The sequence below is a fragment of the Canis lupus genome, chromosome 20 (assembly GCF_011100685.1).
Source record: "Canis lupus familiaris isolate Mischka breed German Shepherd chromosome 20, alternate assembly UU_Cfam_GSD_1.0, whole genome shotgun sequence".
NCBI lineage: Eukaryota > Metazoa > Chordata > Mammalia > Carnivora > Canidae > Canis > Canis lupus.
In genome coordinates this window covers 2,783,275-2,804,803 of record NC_049241.1, presented here as the reverse complement: position 1 = coordinate 2,804,803, position 21,529 = coordinate 2,783,275, and the positions used below count along the sequence as shown (strand labels likewise).

At 43.8% G+C, this 21,529-nt stretch overlaps 1 protein-coding gene across 1 annotated transcript; it reads right to left on the bottom strand.

The window, feature by feature from the left end:
• Positions 1–1,612: 1,612 nt before the first annotated feature.
• On the bottom strand, positions 1,613–21,491 carry RAB7A (RAB7A, member RAS oncogene family). The gene is given in 5 exon segments (NM_001003316.1): positions 1,613–1,876; positions 5,591–5,719; positions 7,407–7,625; positions 19,617–19,743; positions 21,430–21,491. Coding segments are annotated over 5 exon segments (624 nt in total). The 5' UTR covers positions 21,483–21,491; the 3' UTR covers positions 1,613–1,780.
• Positions 21,492–21,529: the final 38 nt, after the last annotated feature.

The following is a 21,529-nucleotide window of genomic DNA, read 5'->3' as shown; positions in this document are numbered from 1 at the left end:
GCCACATCATCTTTCCCTGTGAATAATCAGAAAATCAGAACCATGTGATATCTAAGTATTAGCAACTATGCTGACTACAAAACAACACAAAAGCTAAGTTACACTTGTATCCAATAGGCTGTGCATGGTCCACAGGCAACCAACAGTTTGCAGTTGCTCCTCTACAGGGACAGGACAGTGTTTTCTCCATTCAGAGTCCCCATACCCCATCACTTGTAATTAGAAAAAAACAAACCCAAAAACCAGGGACAGGTACTGCATGCAGGGCTGGATGTGACAAGCCTTTCTGCCTCAGAGGCACCACATGTGCCCAGTTATGGAGGATTCTTTGGCTTGATAAAGCACGGACTATGAAACATGGGCTCTACCGAGCCAAGGATCCAGAAGAAGGAAAAAAGACAGGGCAAAGGCAGATGATCTTTGTTCTTGTTACATTTTATTGGCATCACGTTCATCTCTTTACAGAAGAACTTGGCCCACACCCTAGAATGTAGACCTTTGGAAAAAGGGGAAGTGCTCCGTTAAGCAAGCTACAATGCAGGGGCAGATCCTAGGGAAGGGGCAGGACTGTCAGGGTTCCATACCAAAGAAACAGGTTAATCAAGAGTGGACAGTACTGGGAGGCAGTGGGGAAAAGGAGAAAAAGGTTTGCTAACCTAAGGATACCACAACCCTGAAAGGAGCGCCTTCTAGAACAAAGGTAAAATCACTAGGACAGATTTGGATTTTCCTTTCCCTCTTATCAGTAGGATGCTGACCTAATAGGGGAGTTTTGAAGTGTGGAGCTGGGGGGAAGGGGGAGAGAAAGAAAAAAAAGAATTTTAATTTCTGAAACGACAGCCATTTATCCATTGCACACACCACTGTATTATGCAAATCAACCTTTTGGAAAATTTAGACACAGAAGGGAACTAGGCAGTTTTCCCCCTGGAGAGATGAAAAGCTTTTTGGCTCTTAAGTCTTTGATAAAAGGCGTACATAATTCTTGTGTCTACTGTACAGAATACTGCCTCTAGCTGGATTTCTGAATTCTGAGTTGCTAATACTCTGCAATCCAGACAGGGTTCAACCCTCCACCTTACACGCCTGCATTACAGGACTTAAACACATAATCCAAGAATTTCTTACACTAATTTATACATTTTTAATTGGTTGCATATATTAACATGTACTATAAGATTCTTTTCTAAGAAGCATTACATAATAAATGGATACTGTAAAAAGATCTGATTAGTTAAAAGTAACAAGCATTAACAGATACATACAAAACTCAGTCTGATCAGACTGGGTGTGAGCCTGTAATGAAGCACGGGGCACCAGCCTTCCCAAGTGGTAGCCTTCACAGGGGGCGGGGGGGGGGGGCAGGATAGGGGGTAAAAAGACCACAAGACCGTTAAAAAAATCAGATAACTAATTAGACACAGATTAACTGTAAACAGTTCTCTCTCCCCAGTGGACAAAAAGACTAAACTTCCGATGCCGACTCCACACCAGAATGATTTCTACAGCTTGCCTGTCCTGTGGCCACACGAGGGCTGATGCGGTGGTGGGCAGACCCCAACGGCGTCATCGCAGGCCTGGGCTGGAGTCTGCTTGTGTCAGGGGCCTGTATGTGTGTGTATGTGTGTGTCAGGGTGAATGTGTTTGGTAGGGTCTTTTGGCAGCTGGATTCGAGAGATGACTTTATGTTTTGTTTGGAAGAGGAGAGGGGGCTCGTGTTGGAAGGCCTAAGTGTGTTCTTTGTTTGTGAAGGACTCTGTGCTCTGCTCTCACTGCCCCTTCAGCAACTGCAGCTTTCCGCTGAGGTCTTGGCCCGGTCGTTCTTGTCCAGTTTGATGGGTTCAGGGAATTCATTGTACAGCTCCACCTCTGTTTCCTGGGCAGGGAGAAAGAGAGGCCTGTTACTCAGGGTACTGGGCGCCCTCCAAGCCCAGCGGTGGCCCTTAGTGGTGCTCTCCCACGGGTTACTGCATGTGGCAGTGAAGGGAGGGCTCGGCAGGTTCTGTGATAACCCTGGGACAGCATGAAGAGAGAAACTAAGCAGGAAGAGCAGCAATCCACACTTTGAGCAGTCGGGACAGAGCTGACTCACGCTTCCAGCATGATGGCAATCTGGTGGCGTAGGGACCAAAGCCAGCCCCACAGATGCTCTCTGGTCTCCGTATCGGATCATTGCCAACACTCCAGAAGTCAGACTTCAACACGGGCTAGAATGTGGCAGCCCTTAGCACTTCCCCAAGGCAAGAGTGGGCTGGAACAGGAGTGCTACCTGCCTCCTCAGTCCCCAAACATCCTTCTAGCTCCCTGGTTGCCACTCATTTTTCTGGACCGATGGTCTGTTTTTTTTTTTTTCTTCCAAAGGTTTAGGAAGGTTTTTGCCTCTAAGTGCTGCATGCTAAGGAACCAGCTATGGATGAATTTTATCACCAACTGGAGATGGTGAGAGGTCATAGGAGATGGACCATGGTCAGCTTAGTGTGACTTTTTGCTGAATTAAAATGTGTCCAGTGAGGAGCAGCTTTTACTTCCTGGTGTAGGAAGGAAAACAATGTGTCACTTGACCACTGAGCACCTATGTGTCAGGAACTGTCTAGGATAAGGAGATAAAGCAGGAATGTTTCTATTCATTAAAAATTCTCTGGGGGAAAATCATTCCATTCATAATAGCTATAAAAGTAAAAACCTCTAGGAATACACATTAAAAAAATTTTTTAAAAAGGTTTACTGAGATCTACCACAGTACATATGATTCAGTGGTTTGGTTTTTAGTGCATTCACAAAGTTGGGCAACTATCACCCTTAATTCCACAGATTCTTTACCCCACACGGAAACCCTGCACCCATGAGTAGTCATCCCCCACTCCAACCAGACAGCCCCAGGCTTTGGTGACCAGACATCCTATTTTCTGTCTTAAGAGATTTGTCTATTTTGATTTTTTTTTTTAATTTATTTATGATAGTCACACAGAGAGAGAGAGAGAGAGAGAGAGAGGCGCAGAGACATAGGCAGAGGGAGAAGCAGGCTCCATGCACCAGGAGCCCGATATGGGATTCGATCCCAGGTCTCCAGAATCACGCCCTGGGCCAAAGGCAGGCGCTAAACCATTGCGCTACCCAGGGATCCCCAGATTTGTCTATTTTGGACACTTCATTTGATGAACGTTTGTTTCTGCTTTTTGGCCATTATGAATATTCATGTACAAGATTTCATGTGGATAAGATTTTGTTTCTCCTGGCCTATACCTAGGAGTAGTATTGCTGGGTCATATGATAATGCTTTATGTTTAACTTTTTGAGGAACTGCCACACTGTTTTCCAAAGTGGGTGCACCATTTTACATTCCAATTAACACCTATGAGTATATTTAATATGAAAGGCAAAGGATCTGAAAAATGATAGTTTTATTGAAGGGTATCACACAGGATCTAAAATATAACAGCTGTCATGGACTGCTTGTATGTTTCCAAAACTCTTATGTTGAAATCCTAATCCTCAGGGTGCTAGTATTAGGATTAGAAAGTATTTATGGTTAAATGGGGTCACAGAGGTGGGGCCCTGATCCGAGAGGATCAGTGTGTCCTTTGAGAAGACACCAGAGAGTGGTGGTTTCTCACTTGCTCTAGCTCGCTCTCTGCGAGCACAGAGGAAAAGCCACACACCTGAGGACACAGGGAGAAAGACGGCAGTCTGCAAGTGGGGGAAGAGAGCCCTTAGCAGAAACGGAATTTGCTGGCACCTTAGTTATAAACCTCTGGTCTCTGAACCTGAGAGAAGATAAAAGCCTGCTGTTTTGCCACTGAGTTTGCAGTAATGCGCAATCTCAATTGTAATGCTTCAATCCACTGGGTAAAGTGGTTTATTTAACAATTTGCTACTCATATTTCAAAACTGGCTATCCCTCTGAAAGAAAAAGGTGAGTAGCTATTTCCTGCCATAAAGCCAAAATGAATTCTAACTGAATTAGACAATAAATAATCTAGACAGAGGAAACCTACACATTTAAAATGACACACCTATCTAACAAAAATTACTTTTTTTTTCTATGGCTCAGGGATACAGCAGAGGTGGAAATGTCACTTGCAACACAGGTAAAGTTAATTCTCATTCAGGGAACGCTCATGGGAAGCGATGGGTGCCTGGGCCAGTGTCATGTACTGGTGGTGGTGTGTAGCAGAGGGAACCCACAGATTGGCAGCAGAGTTACAGGTGGTGCTGGCCACCTGCTGGTGAGTGGGTAAGAGGAAGGACTGATGTACTACTGCCCTCGAGGAAAGTAGATCTGGTACCATTTTTTAAAAGCACACATACCTTTCAATCTAATCATCTTAGTCCCGAGAGCTAGCAGGTAGGAACAAAAAAGCACTATAATCAGACTACAGGGACAGCACTATTCAGAGAGAAGAACTGACAGTGGTTCTAGTCAAAGGGAGCTTGTAGAAACAACTCCCCATGCCTGTTTAGATCTGCATGCAAGGATGGGAGAATTAGGAAAAGCACATTGGGTTACTGACCTAAGTGTGAAGGTGGGTTAAAAGAAGGGGGACGGGGGAAGCAAAGGCCTCAGACCTGCATCCTGCTATCAGTGTTGCTCAGTGGGGGCTCCCAGCATTTCGGGAGGCTTGATTCCTTTCATCAGGGGACACGCGGTGCAGCCTCCAGCTCTTGGAACAACCCAATCCAGTTACTTCCTTTCCCACAGGTTCAGATGCCCTGTTCTGCTAAGAACTGCTGCTTTCTATAATCCCAGTTTCCTAGATCTGGCAAAACCTGTTGTGCCCTTTACAGCTAACACATGCTTCCTACCTGTTTGCCGCGCCTTCTGGCGTGCACCTCACCTCTGACCCTCACCCACTCCCCAAGTCTGACCACCACAGATGACTGATGGTGCCTCATGATCTGCCCTAATGCACTGGCCCCAAAAGAGCTGTTGAATCAAGAGAGCTTTCAACTCCCTCATGCCAACAAGAGGTAACGGTCTCTTGTGGGAACAGCTGAGTAAACAACATAAATAAGAAAGAAAATCTCACTCAAGGAATGCAATTCCTAGAACTTCTGGTTAAGCTTTCCTTCTGGTGATCAAACAGAACCAGTTATGAGAACACCAAGAGTGAGCCCATCTCATTCCATCTTCACAACCACTCTGCAAAGCCAGTATTCATATTTGACAGATGAGGGGATGGAAGCAGAGATGATTAAAACAAAACAAAACAGAACAAAAAAACAAAAAACAAAAACAAAAAAACATACGTAATGATGGGTAGCAGACCTGGGATTTGAATTCAAGTTTATCCCCTCCTTTGGTAGAAGGAACCACCAGACCAAGGGCCTCCTGAAGAATAAAGAACATACCCAAATAATGGTGGCTTCAGCCTGCCTTTGTTGCCTCTGCATTGGATAGATTATTCACAAACAAGTAGGGTTTCTATAGAAGCTTTAGCAGAACGTCTCATTACCTTCCCAGATAAACAACACGGGTTCTTCTGGCTACACAGGAAAAAGCACTAAGAAAGATTAAGGACAGGAAAGCCAGGCATGGGGCTGGGTTGATGGTCAGTCACCAGAGGGAGCCAGACAGCTGCCAGAGACCCACCTGTTTAAGTGCATTCCTTGCAATCGTCTGGAACGCCTGCTCCACATTGATGGCCTCCTTGGCACTGGTCTCGAAGTAGGGAATGTTGTTTTTGCTGTAGCACCAGGCCTGTGCCCGCTTTGTGGCCACCTGGAAGAGGAAGCAAGATGTACGTATGCTCTTAACAGAAGCAGAGAGCATGGACTGTACCTTCTCTAGGAAAGGTCACAGTACCGAGGCTATACAGGTAGCACAGGGGAGGGAGCAAACTTGGGATGAGGGTGTGCAGGATTGGAGGAAGGGAGCTGCAGACCTGTCCATGGTCATGTTGCTAGCTCTGTGTGATACAGCTGGGCCTCAAACCCAAGCCCACTCTACAATCCATAGTTTCTGACCCCTAGCTACACTTACAGACAACGGTGAAAGGAATAAGCAGCCTGAGAAGTAGTGAATCGTTTCTCTTGGGACCTCAGAGGTCCCAACCCAGGAAATGCCCGGCAGCTTGGTCTTAAGGTTTGCAGTAGATCTTCCTCATTACTGCTAGTATTACACCACCTGTACCACACCCTCTTGCCAAAGAATTCTGCAGCTCTCACTGTCCCCCTACCTCTCCTACCCTAATTCCTTCCCCTACCCCTAGTTCATTTTCAGGCACGAGAAGACCATCACCTAGGAAAGGCAGAAAAAGAGATCAATGGCCAGAAATAAACCAAGCTATAATTAAGAGTCTATGCTCCCAAGAAAAATGTTATTTCAAAGTAAACCAGAGCAATTTTGCTCAGAGCCCAGAGTGCAATCTTCTGCACACATGGAGATCCAGGCAGGCCCCTGAGGGGCAGGAGAGCACTCAAGAATGACAAAATCTAATTCCTTCAAATGCAGAAGGAGAACTGAGGCTCAGAGGGCAAAGGCAATGGCCCAAAGTCATAGCCAGGCAGAGAAAGCATAGGGATTTAAACCAGATCTTCTGGGCCCCTGCCCTCAAAGGCAGCTGGCCGGAAGGTAGTTCATATTCCCACAGGTACCTTTCTAGAGCCCTTCTGGACTTCACACAGAACCCACGAAACCACAAGTCACTCAGAAGTCAGTGTCCCTCAGAGGGGAGGAAAACAGCAACGGTCAACTAGAAAGTCACCATTTCCCAAGCTGCTCCTAGGTGCCAGGGCTCTTGGGTATAGTCATCTGATTCTTGTCATTTGTATTCTTGTCATTGAGTATTCTTGTCATGTAAGTCAAGACTGAGACTCCAAGAAATATTCCCAGATTAAAAGTGCATGAGCCAGGTTTTTTGTTTTTGGTTTTTTTTTTTTTTTTTGAGCCAGGTTTTAAATGCAAGTTTGCCTTTAAATCCAAAAGACCAAAATGCAGATTGCAACCAGCCTCAAGTCAAATTATTTCAGCAGGACCAAAACAATGGCTAGTATGGGCAACTCCACAAAATGGATTTGCTACTTTGTACCCTTGCAGACTTTCATGGTCTCTGTTTTCCCTCAGCAAAAACAGTATGCCTTTAGTAGATTAGGAAGCAAGGCCTGATTCCAAGGCTGGGCAGGAAACTAGTTAAGTCATCCCTCCTTCTCTCCCCCCATGGTGGGGTCTTCTCTCTCTCTCTCTCTCTCTCTCTCTCTCTCACACACACACACACACACACACACACACACACACACACACACAGATACTGGATGCTGGTCTCCTTAAGCCACATGGGTTTTTACCAATCAAAACTAAAAACAGTACCTGTCATCTGAAACTTAGCTGCCACTTTTAAAAGAAGACCCTAATGAGGGTAGATTCATGAGCCTCCACATTTAGGATTCCCACTATCTTTAGCACTTACTTGTCTGTTTTCGAGGTCAATCTTGTTTCCCAACACAACGAAAGGGAAGTTTTCAGGATCCCGGGGACTGGCCTGGATGAGAAACTCATCTCTCCAGCTATCGAGGGTTTTGAATGTGTTGGGGGCAGTAACGTCAAATACCAGAACGCAGCAGTCTGCACCTCTGTAGAAGGCCACACCAAGGGACTGGAACCGTTCCTGGCCTGCTGTGTCCCAGATCTGCGAGAGACAAAAACATTATCCCTTCAGGGGCACAGCACTAGGAGTGAGGGGCATCAGAGGAAACGAGCTGCATCATGCAGCCACTCCGAGATAAGCAAAGTCAGATTTCAGAATTCAGGAAGCAGAGTACAGCACCAGAGTATCCCAAACAGCCCGGGAGAGAGAGCATGTGTGAGTACATGTTCTGCAAGGGCTAACACTGAGTCTGAACTCTGTTACAAAACCTTTTTATCTTGACATGGGTGGTGGTCACACGAATAGATATTTATGTAACGTTCAGGATGAAAACTTAAGATCTAGTACTCTAGGAACTTTCTGGGAGTGATGGAAATACAGGGAGGTGATCACTCACTGAAATATACATTTAAATCTACATATTTTACTGCATATAAAGTTATCTTTAAAAAAAATCAACGTTTTATTTATGTCATAACTCAATAAAAAAAAAAAAAAAGCAAAAACCCCTGACAGAGAGAGATGAAGGGAAAGATAAGAACATACTTTAGAATAGAGGAGAAAGCCAGCTTTTAATCAAAAGAACACCAGGTACCACTACTCAACAGCTCAAAAACTTCCTATCCTTCACTGCCTGCTAAGGTTCAAGAGCAAGGATGATTTCCTCATTGCTCTACATCCCTAACAAGGCCACCCTGGTCAACCTGAGAGATGGTGAGTGTTCCAAGGAATGGTCCCACACGCTCCAACAAGTCACCTGGTTTTAAAAAGCGTCTGCTCAGAAGTAGCACACCATCATTTCTAGCTGGCCAGGGTCTTCAACTGCTGGATTCACTGTTTGCAGGGAAGCCACTTAGCTTCAGAACAACACAAAAACTTGGACCACCCCTTATAACCCAAATAAATGCCAACTTTAAGTCCAACTCACCAGCCAATCACCCCAAAGACCCAGGGTTTGAACCAAAATGGGGTGTGGACTGGGCCACTATCGTGTTGTCTACAGAACCAGATTTTGCAGAAGGATGGTTGAGTTCCTCTGTGAAGCCATTCTCAGGTGGTCAGTCCTGCCTCCCTCCAAGTGATCCAGAACACTTGCGGAACCTGTCCGGTGTCCCTAGGCCATACACAGATTGAGCTCCCAGTTCAGGTAGCAAGAATATCACAGAAGATGAGGTTATGATTAGAATAATATGCATGGGATGCTTGGCTGGGTAGCTCAGCGGTTGAGCATCTGCCTTTGGCTTAGGGTGTGATCCTGGAGTTCCAGGATGGAGTCCCACATCGGGCTCCCTGCATGGAGCCTGCTTCTCCCTCTGCCGTGCCGGTGTCTCTGCCTCTCTTTTTCTCTCATGAATAAATAAATAAAATCTTTAAAAAATTGCACAAGGGAAATATAACACAGGAGAGGGCAGTAATGCGGGATTCACATTTTCTTAATACTACACCAAGGTAATCAAAGCTCATGATGTTCTACTAAATCTGGTAACATCTCCCAAAATATCCTCTGAAAGAGTCCTAAAACAATGTGTAAACTCAGGCAGTTGGTTTACTCTTGGGGACCGGCTCAAATGACATCGCAGCAAATAGGAGCAGAGCCAGAACTTAAATACTAACTGGAGGGCTGGAAACATTAGAATCCCCTAAAGGGACGCCTGGGTGGCTCAGTTGGTTAAGAGTCTGCCTTCGGCTCAGGTCATGAACCAGGGTCCTGGGATAGAGGCCTGCATTGGGCTCCTTGTGCAGCAGGGAGTCTGCTTCTTCTTCTCCCTCTGCCTGATGCTCCCCTTGCTTGTGCACATACTAATATTGGCCCACAGACTGGCCAAGGACAGCTCAGGTCAGCAGCATGGTGGAGGGGGCTACTATGGTTACTGACGTCAGTGCTAGGCAAGGACACACTTAAGTTTTCCCCCGAGAGCCCAAGCATTACTCCTATGAGGACAACAGCTCTGAGAAGCCCACCTCAGACTTTTCGTTCAGTGCACATGGTCCTCCACAGTCATTAATGACGACAGGGCTGACGGAACTCTTGGCCATAGCTCTGGAAGCAGGGAGCCTGACCTTGGCAGCCCACTCCATTCCCAGGAAACCCCAACTACTATATACACTATCTACACGCACTTCACTCTGGGAAGAACCCTTCTAAAATAGGACGTGCCCCAGCAGCCATGGGAGGTCAGCCTGACTGCAGAGTAGAGGTAGGAGGTGTCATAAATGTCTGTGTATGGCAGAGAAGTGCTCAGCCCACTGGTAAAAGTAGGAACCACTCAGAACCAGAAGGAAGTGAAAATGACTTCAACATAAGGGTTAAGACCATAAAAACAAAGCAAATTTCTCTTATCAGGATGGGGAACTAAATGCAACCTCCAACGCAACAAGCTGAGTACACACATGTAGACCCGGGGACTGGCCTGGATGAGAATACAATCTCTGTTGCCAGTGAATAACCAGTAGATAGACTGCTGGTGCTATCTGCTTGTGTGCTTTTCTGGTTTCCCAAAGTCCTATAGCAAATGTGTGTTTCGCACTGAAAAAACAAACATCTCTCACAAGAGGGAGACTAAGATGGAGTGGGACTCAAGAGCATGGTCATACAATAAGGAAAGTAGAAACAGAAAATTACTCCTATAAAGGGACAGTAGGAAAGATTTAAAACCAGAACTTAAGTCTAGGCTTGTAGAAATTAAAAAAAATTTTTTTTTCTATTAGAGAAGTAACACTATTATGTAAACATTTGGTTAAGTAAAGCCAAAGGCCAATACCCACACCTCAAGACCTGGCACCCTCCACACAGAGACCATCTTCATTACCTCATTTGTTATTCTAGGTGTCTAATGCTGGGGTGGGGGGGAGGTTATGGAGCTTCAGCTTTTTTTTTTTTTTTAAGATTTTATTTATTTATTTACTCATGACACACACAGAGAAAGGCAAAGACACAGGCAGAGGGAGAAGCAGGCTCCATGTAGGGAGTCTGATGTGGGACTCAATTCTAGGACTCCAGGATCATGCCCTGAGCCTAAGGCAGGCGCTCAACCACTGAGCCACCCAGGCACCCCTATGGAGCTGAAATCTTTTTTTTTTTTTTTAATTTTTATTTATTTATGATAGTCACACACACACAGAGAGAGAGAGAGAGAGAGAGAGAGAGAGGCAGAGACACAGGCAGAGGGAGAAGCAGGCTCCATTAACCAGGAGCCCGATGTGGGATTCGATCCCCGGTCTCCAGGATCGCGCCCTGGGCCAAAGGCAGGCGCTAAACTGCTGCGCTACCCAGGGATCCCCTGGAGCTGAAATCTTAATACCACATGTCACTCTCTGCTCTCCCCCATCACTCCTACTCCTCTCTGTGTGGACTACCATGGTACTTTCTGACAGCAGCTCACACCTTTATTGCTGCCCAATAAATTCAGCAAACAATTTCATTCTTGTTTTCTAAAAACATATTGCTGGGGTGGCTAGGTGGCTCAGTCTGTTAAATATCTGCCTTTGGCTCAGGTCATGATCCTGGAGTCCTGGGATTGAGCCCCACAATGGGCTCCCCACTCATCAGGGAGTCGGCTTCTTCCTATGCCCCTACTGCTCATGTGTGTGCAAGTGCATGCACTCTCTCTCTTCTCATAAATAAATAAAAATCTTTAGAAGAATAAAAATATAAACACATTGCTGCCAATTTTCCACAATTTTAAGGACCTCAGAGTCTCTTCTGTGTTTCTGATTGCTTGTTTAGGACAGAAGAATCCCAAGAGGAGAGTAACATAAGAACTCTATGACTCCTGGTGGAACCAAATGGGTATTTGGAATTGGGGTATACAGAGAAGACGAAGTAAGGCTTAAAAAGTTGAAAAACTGGGGATCCCTGGGTGGCTCAGCGGTTTAGCGCCTGCCTTTGGCCCAGGGCGCGATCCTGGAGTCCCGGGATCGAGTCCCGCGTCGGGCTCCCGACATGGAGCCTGCTTCTCCCTCCTCCTGTGTCTCTGCCTCTCTCTCTCTCTCTCTATGTCTATCATAAATAAACAAATCTTAAAAAAAAAAGTTGAAAAACTAGCAGTTATTCTTAGCAACTTTTTTTTTTTTTTTAAGATTTTATTTATTTATTCATTCATGAGAGACACAGAGAGAAAGGGGCAGAGACACAGGCAGAGGGAGAAGCAGGCTCCATGCAGGGAGCCCGACGTGGGACTTGATCCCGGGTCTCCAGGATCATGTCCTGGGCTGAAGGTGGCGCTAAACCGCTGAGCCACTGGGGCTGCCCTATTCTCAGCAACTTTCAAAGATTAATTTATTTTCACACCAGAAATGTACAGTCCTATGGCTGTGATCTTTTAAAATTTTTAACATTTTAATTGAAATAGTTTATTTTCTACATTCAAAGCACATCCCTATATGTATTTACCCACACTCCAATGTGACAAATATTAACAATGCCACTTTTAAAAAATATATTTTATTTATTTATTCATGAGAGGCACACAGAGAGAGGCAGAGACATAGGCAGAGGGAGAAACAGGGAGTGGCAGGGAGTCACCTGGGCTGCCCAACACTGCCACCTTAATGTCAGTTATTTTTTTTCTTCCAGAAACGGAGTTAACCCTTCCTCAGCATTCCTTTTCCTTCTTCCCAGATGTAAATGATCCTATACAACTTTTTGCAACTTGTTTCTTTTCTTTTCCAAAAGTTAACAGCTATATAGCATTCCACTGTCTTCATATACACACTCTATTCTTTGGTCATCTCAGGGGCAATGAGATTTCTCTTCCTGAGCCCAGAGTTCATTCAGTTCATCTAGGTTCTCTGCCTAGACAGGTAATTGCGCATGCTTAACAATGGAGAGCAAAATGATAGTCTCTAATGAAAAGGGCGGCACTGATACACTCCCATTATCAGCTTGAGAATATTCTACCATCTATATTCCATCCAAAACTTGTTTTTTCTTTCATATCTTTACATTTACAGCAACATGATTTATTAATTTTAAAGTAAAACATAACAAATTACTATTAAAATACAGTAAGGAATATCAGTGTTTTGTATTTAAATGACTTTAAAGAACACTATCTACATTAAGAGACAGCTATGTAAAATGAGGAATCGATTAGAATTAAAATGCTATCTGGTTTGCATTTTTCTTAAAATGTACATAAATTCTCACTTCCAACTCATTAACTTTAGTATGTCATATCTGAACATTTACTTTCTACATGAGAGGCTCTTCGCTTTTAAAATATAGTAGTAGGGGCAGCCCAGGTGGCTCAGCAGTTTAGCGCCCTCTTCAGTCCAGGGCTTGATCCTGGGCACCTGGGGTGGAGTCCCGTTCGGGCTCCCTGCATGGAGCCTGCTTCTCCCTCTGCCCACCTCCCCCGTGTCTCTCATGAATAAATAAAAATCTTTAAAAAAATAAATAAAATGTTGTATTGGATCACCTTTTTGGTTCTGTTGATAAATGTTACTGTTTATGATCAAGAATTTCAAATGAGACTTTATATTGAAATAAGACACTTTTTCCCCATATCCATGATTTACTTATTTTATAACCAGAAGTTTGTCCCTCCTAGTCTCCTTCAACTATTTCTCCCATTTCCTACACCCTCCCCTCTGGCCACCCATCAGTTTGTTCTTTGTACTGATGAGTCTATTTTTGTGTTGTTGCTGTTGGTTCATTTCTTTTCTTAGATTACACATATAAGTGAAATCATGTGGTATTTGTCCCTGATTTCACCGGGTATAATACTCTCTAGGCCCATCTGTGTTGTTGGAAGCAGCAAGATCTCATTCTTTTTTATGGTGAGTAATATTCCATTGTGTATATATACTGCACTTTTTTTTTTTTTTTTAAGATTTCGTTTATGAGAGACACACAGAGAGAGGCAGAGACACAGGCAGAGGGAGAAGCAGGTTCCCTACAGGGAGCCTGATGCAGGACTTGATCCTTGGACCCAGGATCATGCCCTGAGCTGAAGGCAGACACTCAACCACTAGGCTACCCAGATGTTCCACACACCACATCTTCTTTATCCATTCATCTGTAGATGGACACTTGGGCTGGCTGCTTCCATATGAAATAAGATACTTACTGAATATATTATTATTTTACTTTAAGACCAGAGAAGATGGTGCTATCTCAAAGGCTTGGACAGAGTTTTCTTTTTCTCTTATTCCAGTAAGTTTACTTAACAGCAAAAAACCTGAGGTTTCTTAAGTGATATAGAGCAATGATGCTTCTGTCTGTGATAGACCCAGATGAGATTTCCAACATGTTTTTTTTTTTTTTTTAAAGATTTTTTTATTTATTCATGAAAGACACAGAGAGAGGCAGAGACTTAGGCAGAGGGAGAAGCAGGCTCCCTGGGAACCTGATTTGAGACTCAATCTCAGGGCCCCAGTTTAAAGTTTACTTTAAACTTTTCAAGTTTACAAAGTCCCTCCAGTCATGCTCAATATAATGACATTTGCATGATCTTGTTTTTCCAGCATGCTGTTAGCCCTTCATGTGTCAAATCTAATGCTCATGATTTAAGAGTGGTAGCATCAACTGCCTGCATTCTGATTGCCCAGAGGGCCTGATGAAAGGTTGCTGTAGTCTTTCTACCAACTCTCCTGGCCATGGTAGCACACCACAGCCCCACAGCACAGCCACTTGGATGCCACCTGTCAGGGCTGACATCTGCTTGATTCAACCAACCCAAAGTATCCAAAGTCACGTGACCATGGGAGTTTCTTTAAGCCACCCAACCGCTGGGAAATTTTTCTAAAGAGCATCATTTGATAGAGAGAGAGATAGAAATAGAGATAGAGAGAGATATCCCCGTGTCTACAGCAGCGCTACCCTGTCCTGTCGTTTTTCACATTTGTTTACATTTTTACATTTGTTAATTCCCTGAAACCAAGTCACTAGACAGTAAAGGTTTCTTCTAATACTTGCCTGTTCATGTCATTTGTCCAGTTCTCCACAGGCTGTTTGTTGACTGGATATTATTATGCATTATCAACATTTTCTTCTGGTCTGCGGTTTCTGTTATTTGGGAATTCTGTTACTCAAATGGTTTTTTTTTTTTTTTTTTTTTTTAAAGATTTATCTATTTATTCAGTCAGAGAGCGAGAGAGAGGCAGAGACACAGGCAGAGGGAGAAGCAGGCTCCATGCAGGAAGCCCGATGTGGGACTCGATCCCGGGTCTCCAGGATCACACCCCGGGCTGCAGGCGGCGCTAAACCGCTGCGCCACCAGGGCTGCCCTGTTACTCAAATGTTTAATGTGGTCTACTATCGATCTTTAATCTTTTATGATTTGTGCTTTCTCTACTTTAAACACCTAAGGTAAAACAATTATTTTCATTTCTTTCTTTTTTAAAGATTTTATTTATTTATCCATGAGAGACACACAGAGAGAGGCAGAGACACAGGCAGAGGGAGAAGCAGCTCCATGCAGGAAGCCCGATGTGGGACTCGATCCCGGGTCTCCAGGATAACGCCCCGGGCCGAAGGCAGGTGCTAAATCGCTGAGCCACCAGGGCTGCCCAATTATTTTCATTTCTAAAGTTTTCATTTTATATTTTTTTCATTCAGGTTTTGAACCCTCTGGTTATTCCCCATCCAAATGGAATACTGGCCCACTCCCATTTACTGTATAACTACCCCTTTCCCTACTCTTCTGGAAGGCACCTGTCTACCCAGTGTCCAACTAGTGTGCCCTGTTTTTGTGTTCTCTGTCCCCGATTTGTGAATCTCTGACAATAACACATTGTTTAAATTACCATCACTTCATAGTAAGTTACCTTTACTTTTTTGAAGCATACTGGATTCCATCTAATGTTAAATACTGATTGATTTCTAGCTTCTTCGTGAACAAGAGAAGGAATTTAAAAAGAAATCCACAGGGATCACTAATCTTCCTCTGCACATTAAATTGTATAGGTCCAATCCCAGTTTTCTGTGATAGTTTGGAAGATACACACTCTATTAGGGTCATAATTCTAATAATATATGCATACAATTAAAGTTTATCTCAGGGATGCCTGGGTGGCTCAGCAGTTGAAAGTCTGCCTTTGGCTCAGGGCGTGGTCCTGGGGTCCGGGATGGAGTCCCTCATCGGGCCCCTTGCAGGGAGCCTGCTTCTGTCTCTGCCTCTCATGAATAAATAAATAAAATCTTTAAAAAAATAAAATTTATCTCAGTTTATCTTACCATCTCAGATCTTACTAAATGAAATTACTTTCCTTCTGCCTGAAGTACAGCTTTTAGAATTTTCGCCATAGAACCTAAGGATGTAGGTTTTCATTTTTCGGGGTTATTTTTAGCAGAGGCAAAACACTGTGCTGAAGGTTTCTTTCAGAATCTATTCCACCGCCTGTTGATTTCCACTAATACTGTTCAGAGTCAACTGTCAGCCTCATTCTTGTTCCTTTTCAAGGTCATCTTTTCCTCTGATGCTTTCCGAGTTTATCTTTTGTTTTTGCAATTTTATTATGATTTGTCAAGATTTCTTTTTTATTTATCCAACCTTGCAATTTGGGCTTCCTCAATCTCTGAATTGGTGCCTCGTCAATTCTGGAAAATTTTTGGCAAATACTATCTTTGATCTCTTCTTTTTGAGATTAAAAGGAGGTCTGACCTATCTACTGAATCCTGTTCATGCCTCTTTCCTACCATTCTTCCTTTCAGCTCTTCTGGCATATCTTTTTTTTTTTTTTTTTTTTAATGATAGTCACACACACACACACACACACAGAGAGAGAGAGAGAGAGAGAGAGAGAGAGAGAGAGAGAGAGAGAAAGGCAGAGACATAGGCAGAGGGAGAAGCAGGCTCCATGCACCGGGAGCCCGACATGGGATTCGATCCCGGGTCTCCAAGATCGCGTCCTGGGCCAAAGGCAGGCGCTAAACCGCTGCGCCACCCAGGGATCCCTCTTCTGGCATATCTTAGCTGCTGCTAAAAACATTCTTGGATTTCCACCTTTTGTTTATTGTAGTTTATTTTTAGAAATTCTATTAACCTAAACCACCTGTTTAATTTCTTCTCTCCAGATATATAAGATTGCCTTGTTTCTTTAAATATAAAAATCACTCTGAATGACCAGGGAGCTTTCCATTAGTTCTTGCCTTGTTTTCTTACTTACGAGTTATCTTATTGCATGCTGCTAAAAGCCTGTGAAAAGTATGTGAATATTCCTCTCCTCAAGATCTAGGATGGTGGGCCACCAGGGTGGCTCAGCAGTTTAGCACCACCTTTAGCGTGGAGACCAGGATCAAGTCCCACTTCGGGCTCCCTGCATGGAGCCTGCTTCTCCCTCTGCCTCTCTCTCTCCCCCTCTCTGTGTCTCATGAATAAAGAAATAAAAATCTTAAAAAAAAAAAAAGAAAGAAAAAGATCTAGGATGGTGATGCCTTTGTCCAGAGATGATGGTTTTCATTTCCCTCTAGTCTTTCAAGCTGGCCACAAGAGCATGAGGGTCAGCCGTTTTTTCAACCTTTCAGGAACACATTCCCTTTCCCACTGTTTCCTGACTCTGATGACCTGTGGTTCTCCATGTGGTGTCCAGTCTTGTAGTGCAGCACCACAGGGTTCTGCTTGGTCGAATACATGGGGCTCTATTATAATGGCCCTACACTCAGGAGGAGCAGGTTTCTGACTCTGGGATCAACGTACATTGCTGTCAAAACCACAGCCTGGCTCCATAGCTCTGTCTCTCCTGGTCCAAGAAGGAGCCTTCAGTCTGGCTGGAACACATGTCAAATTTGCAGGTAGGACTTAACCCCAGCATACGGAAGACATTCCCTTTCCTTCTGCCTCCTGTTGTCCCTGAGAACTCCTCTGTTGTTCCTTTGTAAGTAATCTGTCTTTTCTCTCTAGCTGACCACGTTTTTCACTTCTTCAAGTTCTAAGTTTTCCATATCCTCATTTTTTTTAGTGTCCTTGTTCATTATGGTTTCTGTTCCTTTTTAAAAAAATCTCTAGTCATTGTGAACATTTTTTGTGGTACATTATTTCCTCATGTGGCTATGAGCTCATCTTCTATCCTGAGGTTGCAAGTCTTCCTATAGAATGGTCCTTTCTCTGCTTTTGTCACGAACGACGGGGATTTATGGGTTTATATTGAAGTCATCTACATTTCTTTTTTTTTTTTTTCATCTACATTTCTGTACCACAGAGTATAAGCTCAGAATCCAGACAAGCATAGTGAGAATGACAGTCTCCCCAAAAAAAAAAAAAAAAAGGAAAAGAGGCAAAGCCTCAGGCCTTTACTTCATGAGCTCTGCCACTTCCTTGGGCTAAGGTACTTGATCCTGTTTCCACAGCTTTCTGAGGTCCTGGGTGACTGTGAGAGTCAGTGACAGAGAGAGGGAGAGAAAGAGGGTGTTTGTGTATCTCCCCAAGGGAGACAAAAAAGATAGCTCCTCTATCTTTTGTAGTCACATCTCCTGCCCCTGGTGAGTGATGAAGTTCTCATCCTGGTTATACACTTGCAAAGCACCATGAGCTCAGAAGCCCCTGAGCGAATCACTGGCTTTCAGTTCTCCCTTCTTTCTGATAATCTCGAAATTCTCTTTCTCTCAAGCTTGGCTTACTAAAACTTCAGTCATATTTTGAACATCTCTTTAATAATTTTTTGAACCCGTATTAAATCCATCCTGGATGTATGAGCCAAGGAAGTGTCGAGTCCTTATCCTCTCAGAGAACATCACAGCTTGAGGTCAACGTGTAAAAGCTTCTACTTGTAACACCTGGATCACCCAAACATTTTGGTGAGCCTGGTTTTTGCTAGGACCACACAGTGGGATTAAGAGTTACATTTGTCTCTAGAGGCCTAGTCTGCCAGGGATCTCATTTAATACAGGAAGGAGGGGATCCCTGGGTGGCTCAGTGGTTTGGTGCCTGGCTTCAGTCCAGGGCATGATCCTAGAGACCTGGGATAGGGTCCCACATCAGGCTCCCTGCATGGAGCCTGCTTCTCCTTCTGCCTAGGTCTCTGACTCTCTCTGTCTCTCATGAATAAATAAATAAAATCTTAGAAAAAAAAATACAGGAAGGAACAACTGCTGTGGAGATAGGAATTTCAAAAGACAACACCTAGGCTAAAAGTTGGAGACTTTTCAGGATGGATGGAGATGGGACAAAGGGGTTGGGATGGAGATGGGACAAAGGGGTTGGGATGGAGGCAGACAGGTGCAACGACAGCTTGTTAAAAGCAGCACATGGTTTGGAAGGACTGGAAAAAGACAAAAAGTGAAGAATAGTTTGTAGTCAGAATGCAAAGACTTTCAAAAGGTCATATTAAGGAATGTGTATTTTATCCTAACTGTTGCAAGGGAAACCCCCTGAAAGATTAAAGTAAGGTGATACACAAAAAAGCCAGGCTAACTTAACAGAAATACAAAGTTGGTGGCTATAGATAGGACAGATTAAAAGTCAGAAAAACAGGGAAACTACATTAACAGCTACTATAAGAATCTAGGAGAGACCCAAAGATATTCTGACCTAAAATACTATGTGGCGATTTTTGTTTTTAAGATTTTATTTCTTTATTCATGAGACATGGGCGGGGGGGGGAGCACCCAGAGACACAGACAGAGAGAGAGGCAGGCTCCCCAAGGGGAGCCTGATTCGAGACTTGATCCCAGACCCCGGGATCATGCTCTGAGCCAAAGTCAGACGCTCAACTGCTGAGCCACCCAGGCGTCCCCCATGTGGGGATATTAAGAGAAAGGAATGAGTTAAACATTTTGGAGACAAAAGTTTGGGCCTGTATGTTATCAAATTCAGCAAAAACAAAAAACACAAACCAAACCAACAAAAAACCAGGAACTCCAATTAAATTTGAACTTTGGAAAACCAATGAAAAATTTCTAGTATGTCTCATGCAATGCCTGGGTCATACCTGATGTCCTGTATTTGTATCTGGCCATCCTACCTGCGACCAATTATCCATGAATATAGTAGTGGGAAATGAGGAATGGGGTGGGAAAATGCCTAGGCATGAACAAAAGAGTTCAGACTGAATGAACAAGGCTTGGGTGACAAAGTTGAGATGTGTGCTTACCTGCATTGTAACTAGTCTGTCATCCACCATCACCTCCTTTGTCAGAAAGTCTGCTCCTATTGTAGCTTTGTACTGATTACTGAATTTCTTGTTCACATACTGGTTCATGAGTGATGTCTTACCAACTCTGAAATTGGAGAAAAACCACAAGTATAGGTCAAGTTAGAAGGGGCAGAAAAATGATTCTGATATTTGCAGCTCTGAAGATACTTGCCAGCTTAAAGGATAACAAGCAACTGTAATCACAACAGAGGATAGTGCCAGCAAACTGCTCAGTGTTACTCATTCGAGGTTTTATTTTCTCCTGGAACAAAAGTACAGGGCTATAGATGTGGATCAGATGTTGAAAAGCTGCTCTTAAGTTTTGGTACAAGTAACTCAGATGGTAGAACTTAGTATTATTTTTTTCCTTCCAGAAAGATGTCAGCAAATACTCTCTTTCTAAAAGAAGCTACAGCAATAAGATCCTGCCACCATTCTAAAAATATCTCTGCTGTCCTGGGTGTCTCTCCATTTAGGGGCTGATATTCAGTCCAAGAAAGTAATAGCAGGAGAAAGTCACTGGCTATGAGCAGACATATATGCCAGTCAGCCACCTGCTACTTCAAAGATTAAAATCTGAAGTGAGGAAAGCATCAATATTCCCACCAAATCAGAATCTACCTCAGAGTAAGCTCCTCCAGGGAAGTTTTTCAGTAAGAAAACTCAGTAAGAGACAATGTGTGGATTTTTTTTGGTGATGAGATTAGTTAGGGCAGGCTGAAGATAACATAAAAGTCTTCTTCCAAGTCAACAGGATCACCTTCCTTTCCCTCTAAGGAACATATTCATCTTCATAGGCAGAGGACCTGGAAGTAAGTTATGGCTTAAGGCAGTGTTCTCCAATCCAGGTCACCTGGGTCTGAATTTTCAGGGGAGAGGTCAGGAGGTCTCTAATCAAATAAAGGCCCGGTGATTTTTCCCATGCAAGTTTGGGCCTAAAACAGTACCTTTCATTCCTGACAGCACAGTGGTCACCAGGAAGGAGGGAGGAGGGAGACAGAGAGATATATGTATTTAAGTACTGCCAATGAGGCCCAACACAATGGTCTGGAAAAATGCTTACTTTTGAAAAGCTCCTCAGGGCAATCAGAAAAGCCAGACAGGGTAGAAAAATCACTGCCTTCTTAAAGGGCAGGGAACTTTCGTGTAAGGAGGCACACCTGGATTTATCATCATCATCATCATCATCATCATCATCATTTAAAAAAAATACATAGCTTCTAGTTGGTCTAAGGTTTCCAGGTCACATCAGATGCTGAGTCTGAAAAGCCTCCCACAGAATCGTTAACAGCTACTGAAGAGTTAGTCACTTAATTAGTGGCAGATCTAGGATCAGAACCCAGTTTTCCAGTCGCAGGTTCTTTCAGATACACCCCAAATCAGACCCAGTAGTGGGAAGATACTGCACAGCTGTATCCAGACTCCAAACCCACAACTGGTAGGCATGAGGTCAGTGGCAACAAATCTACACATGAACAGAACTCCCTTGTCTAATCAGCTCAGAAAAAAGAGATTCCAGTGAAACCGTTCTTGAGTTTAAATGGCTACTCCTTCCCCTAAATCATGCCAAAGACCAGGGAACCAAGGATTACAGACTAAGAGATCATTAAAATTTCTGCTGTGCTTAAAAAAAAAAAATCTGCTGTGCTGGAAATGGCAAGAGACCTAGAACCCTACTGCCACTACTATTAGAGAAGTGGCAAATGTGAGCAGGGAGGGCATGGCTTCAAAGTCACATTTAATCCAAACCAATCTGTTACTTCAAACTTACCCAGAATCTCCCAGGATGATAACCTTCAGCAACACTTTCTTCCTAGAGGTCATCCTTCAAACTAAAAGGAGAAAGGAGAAAGTACTTGTGAGCGTGACAG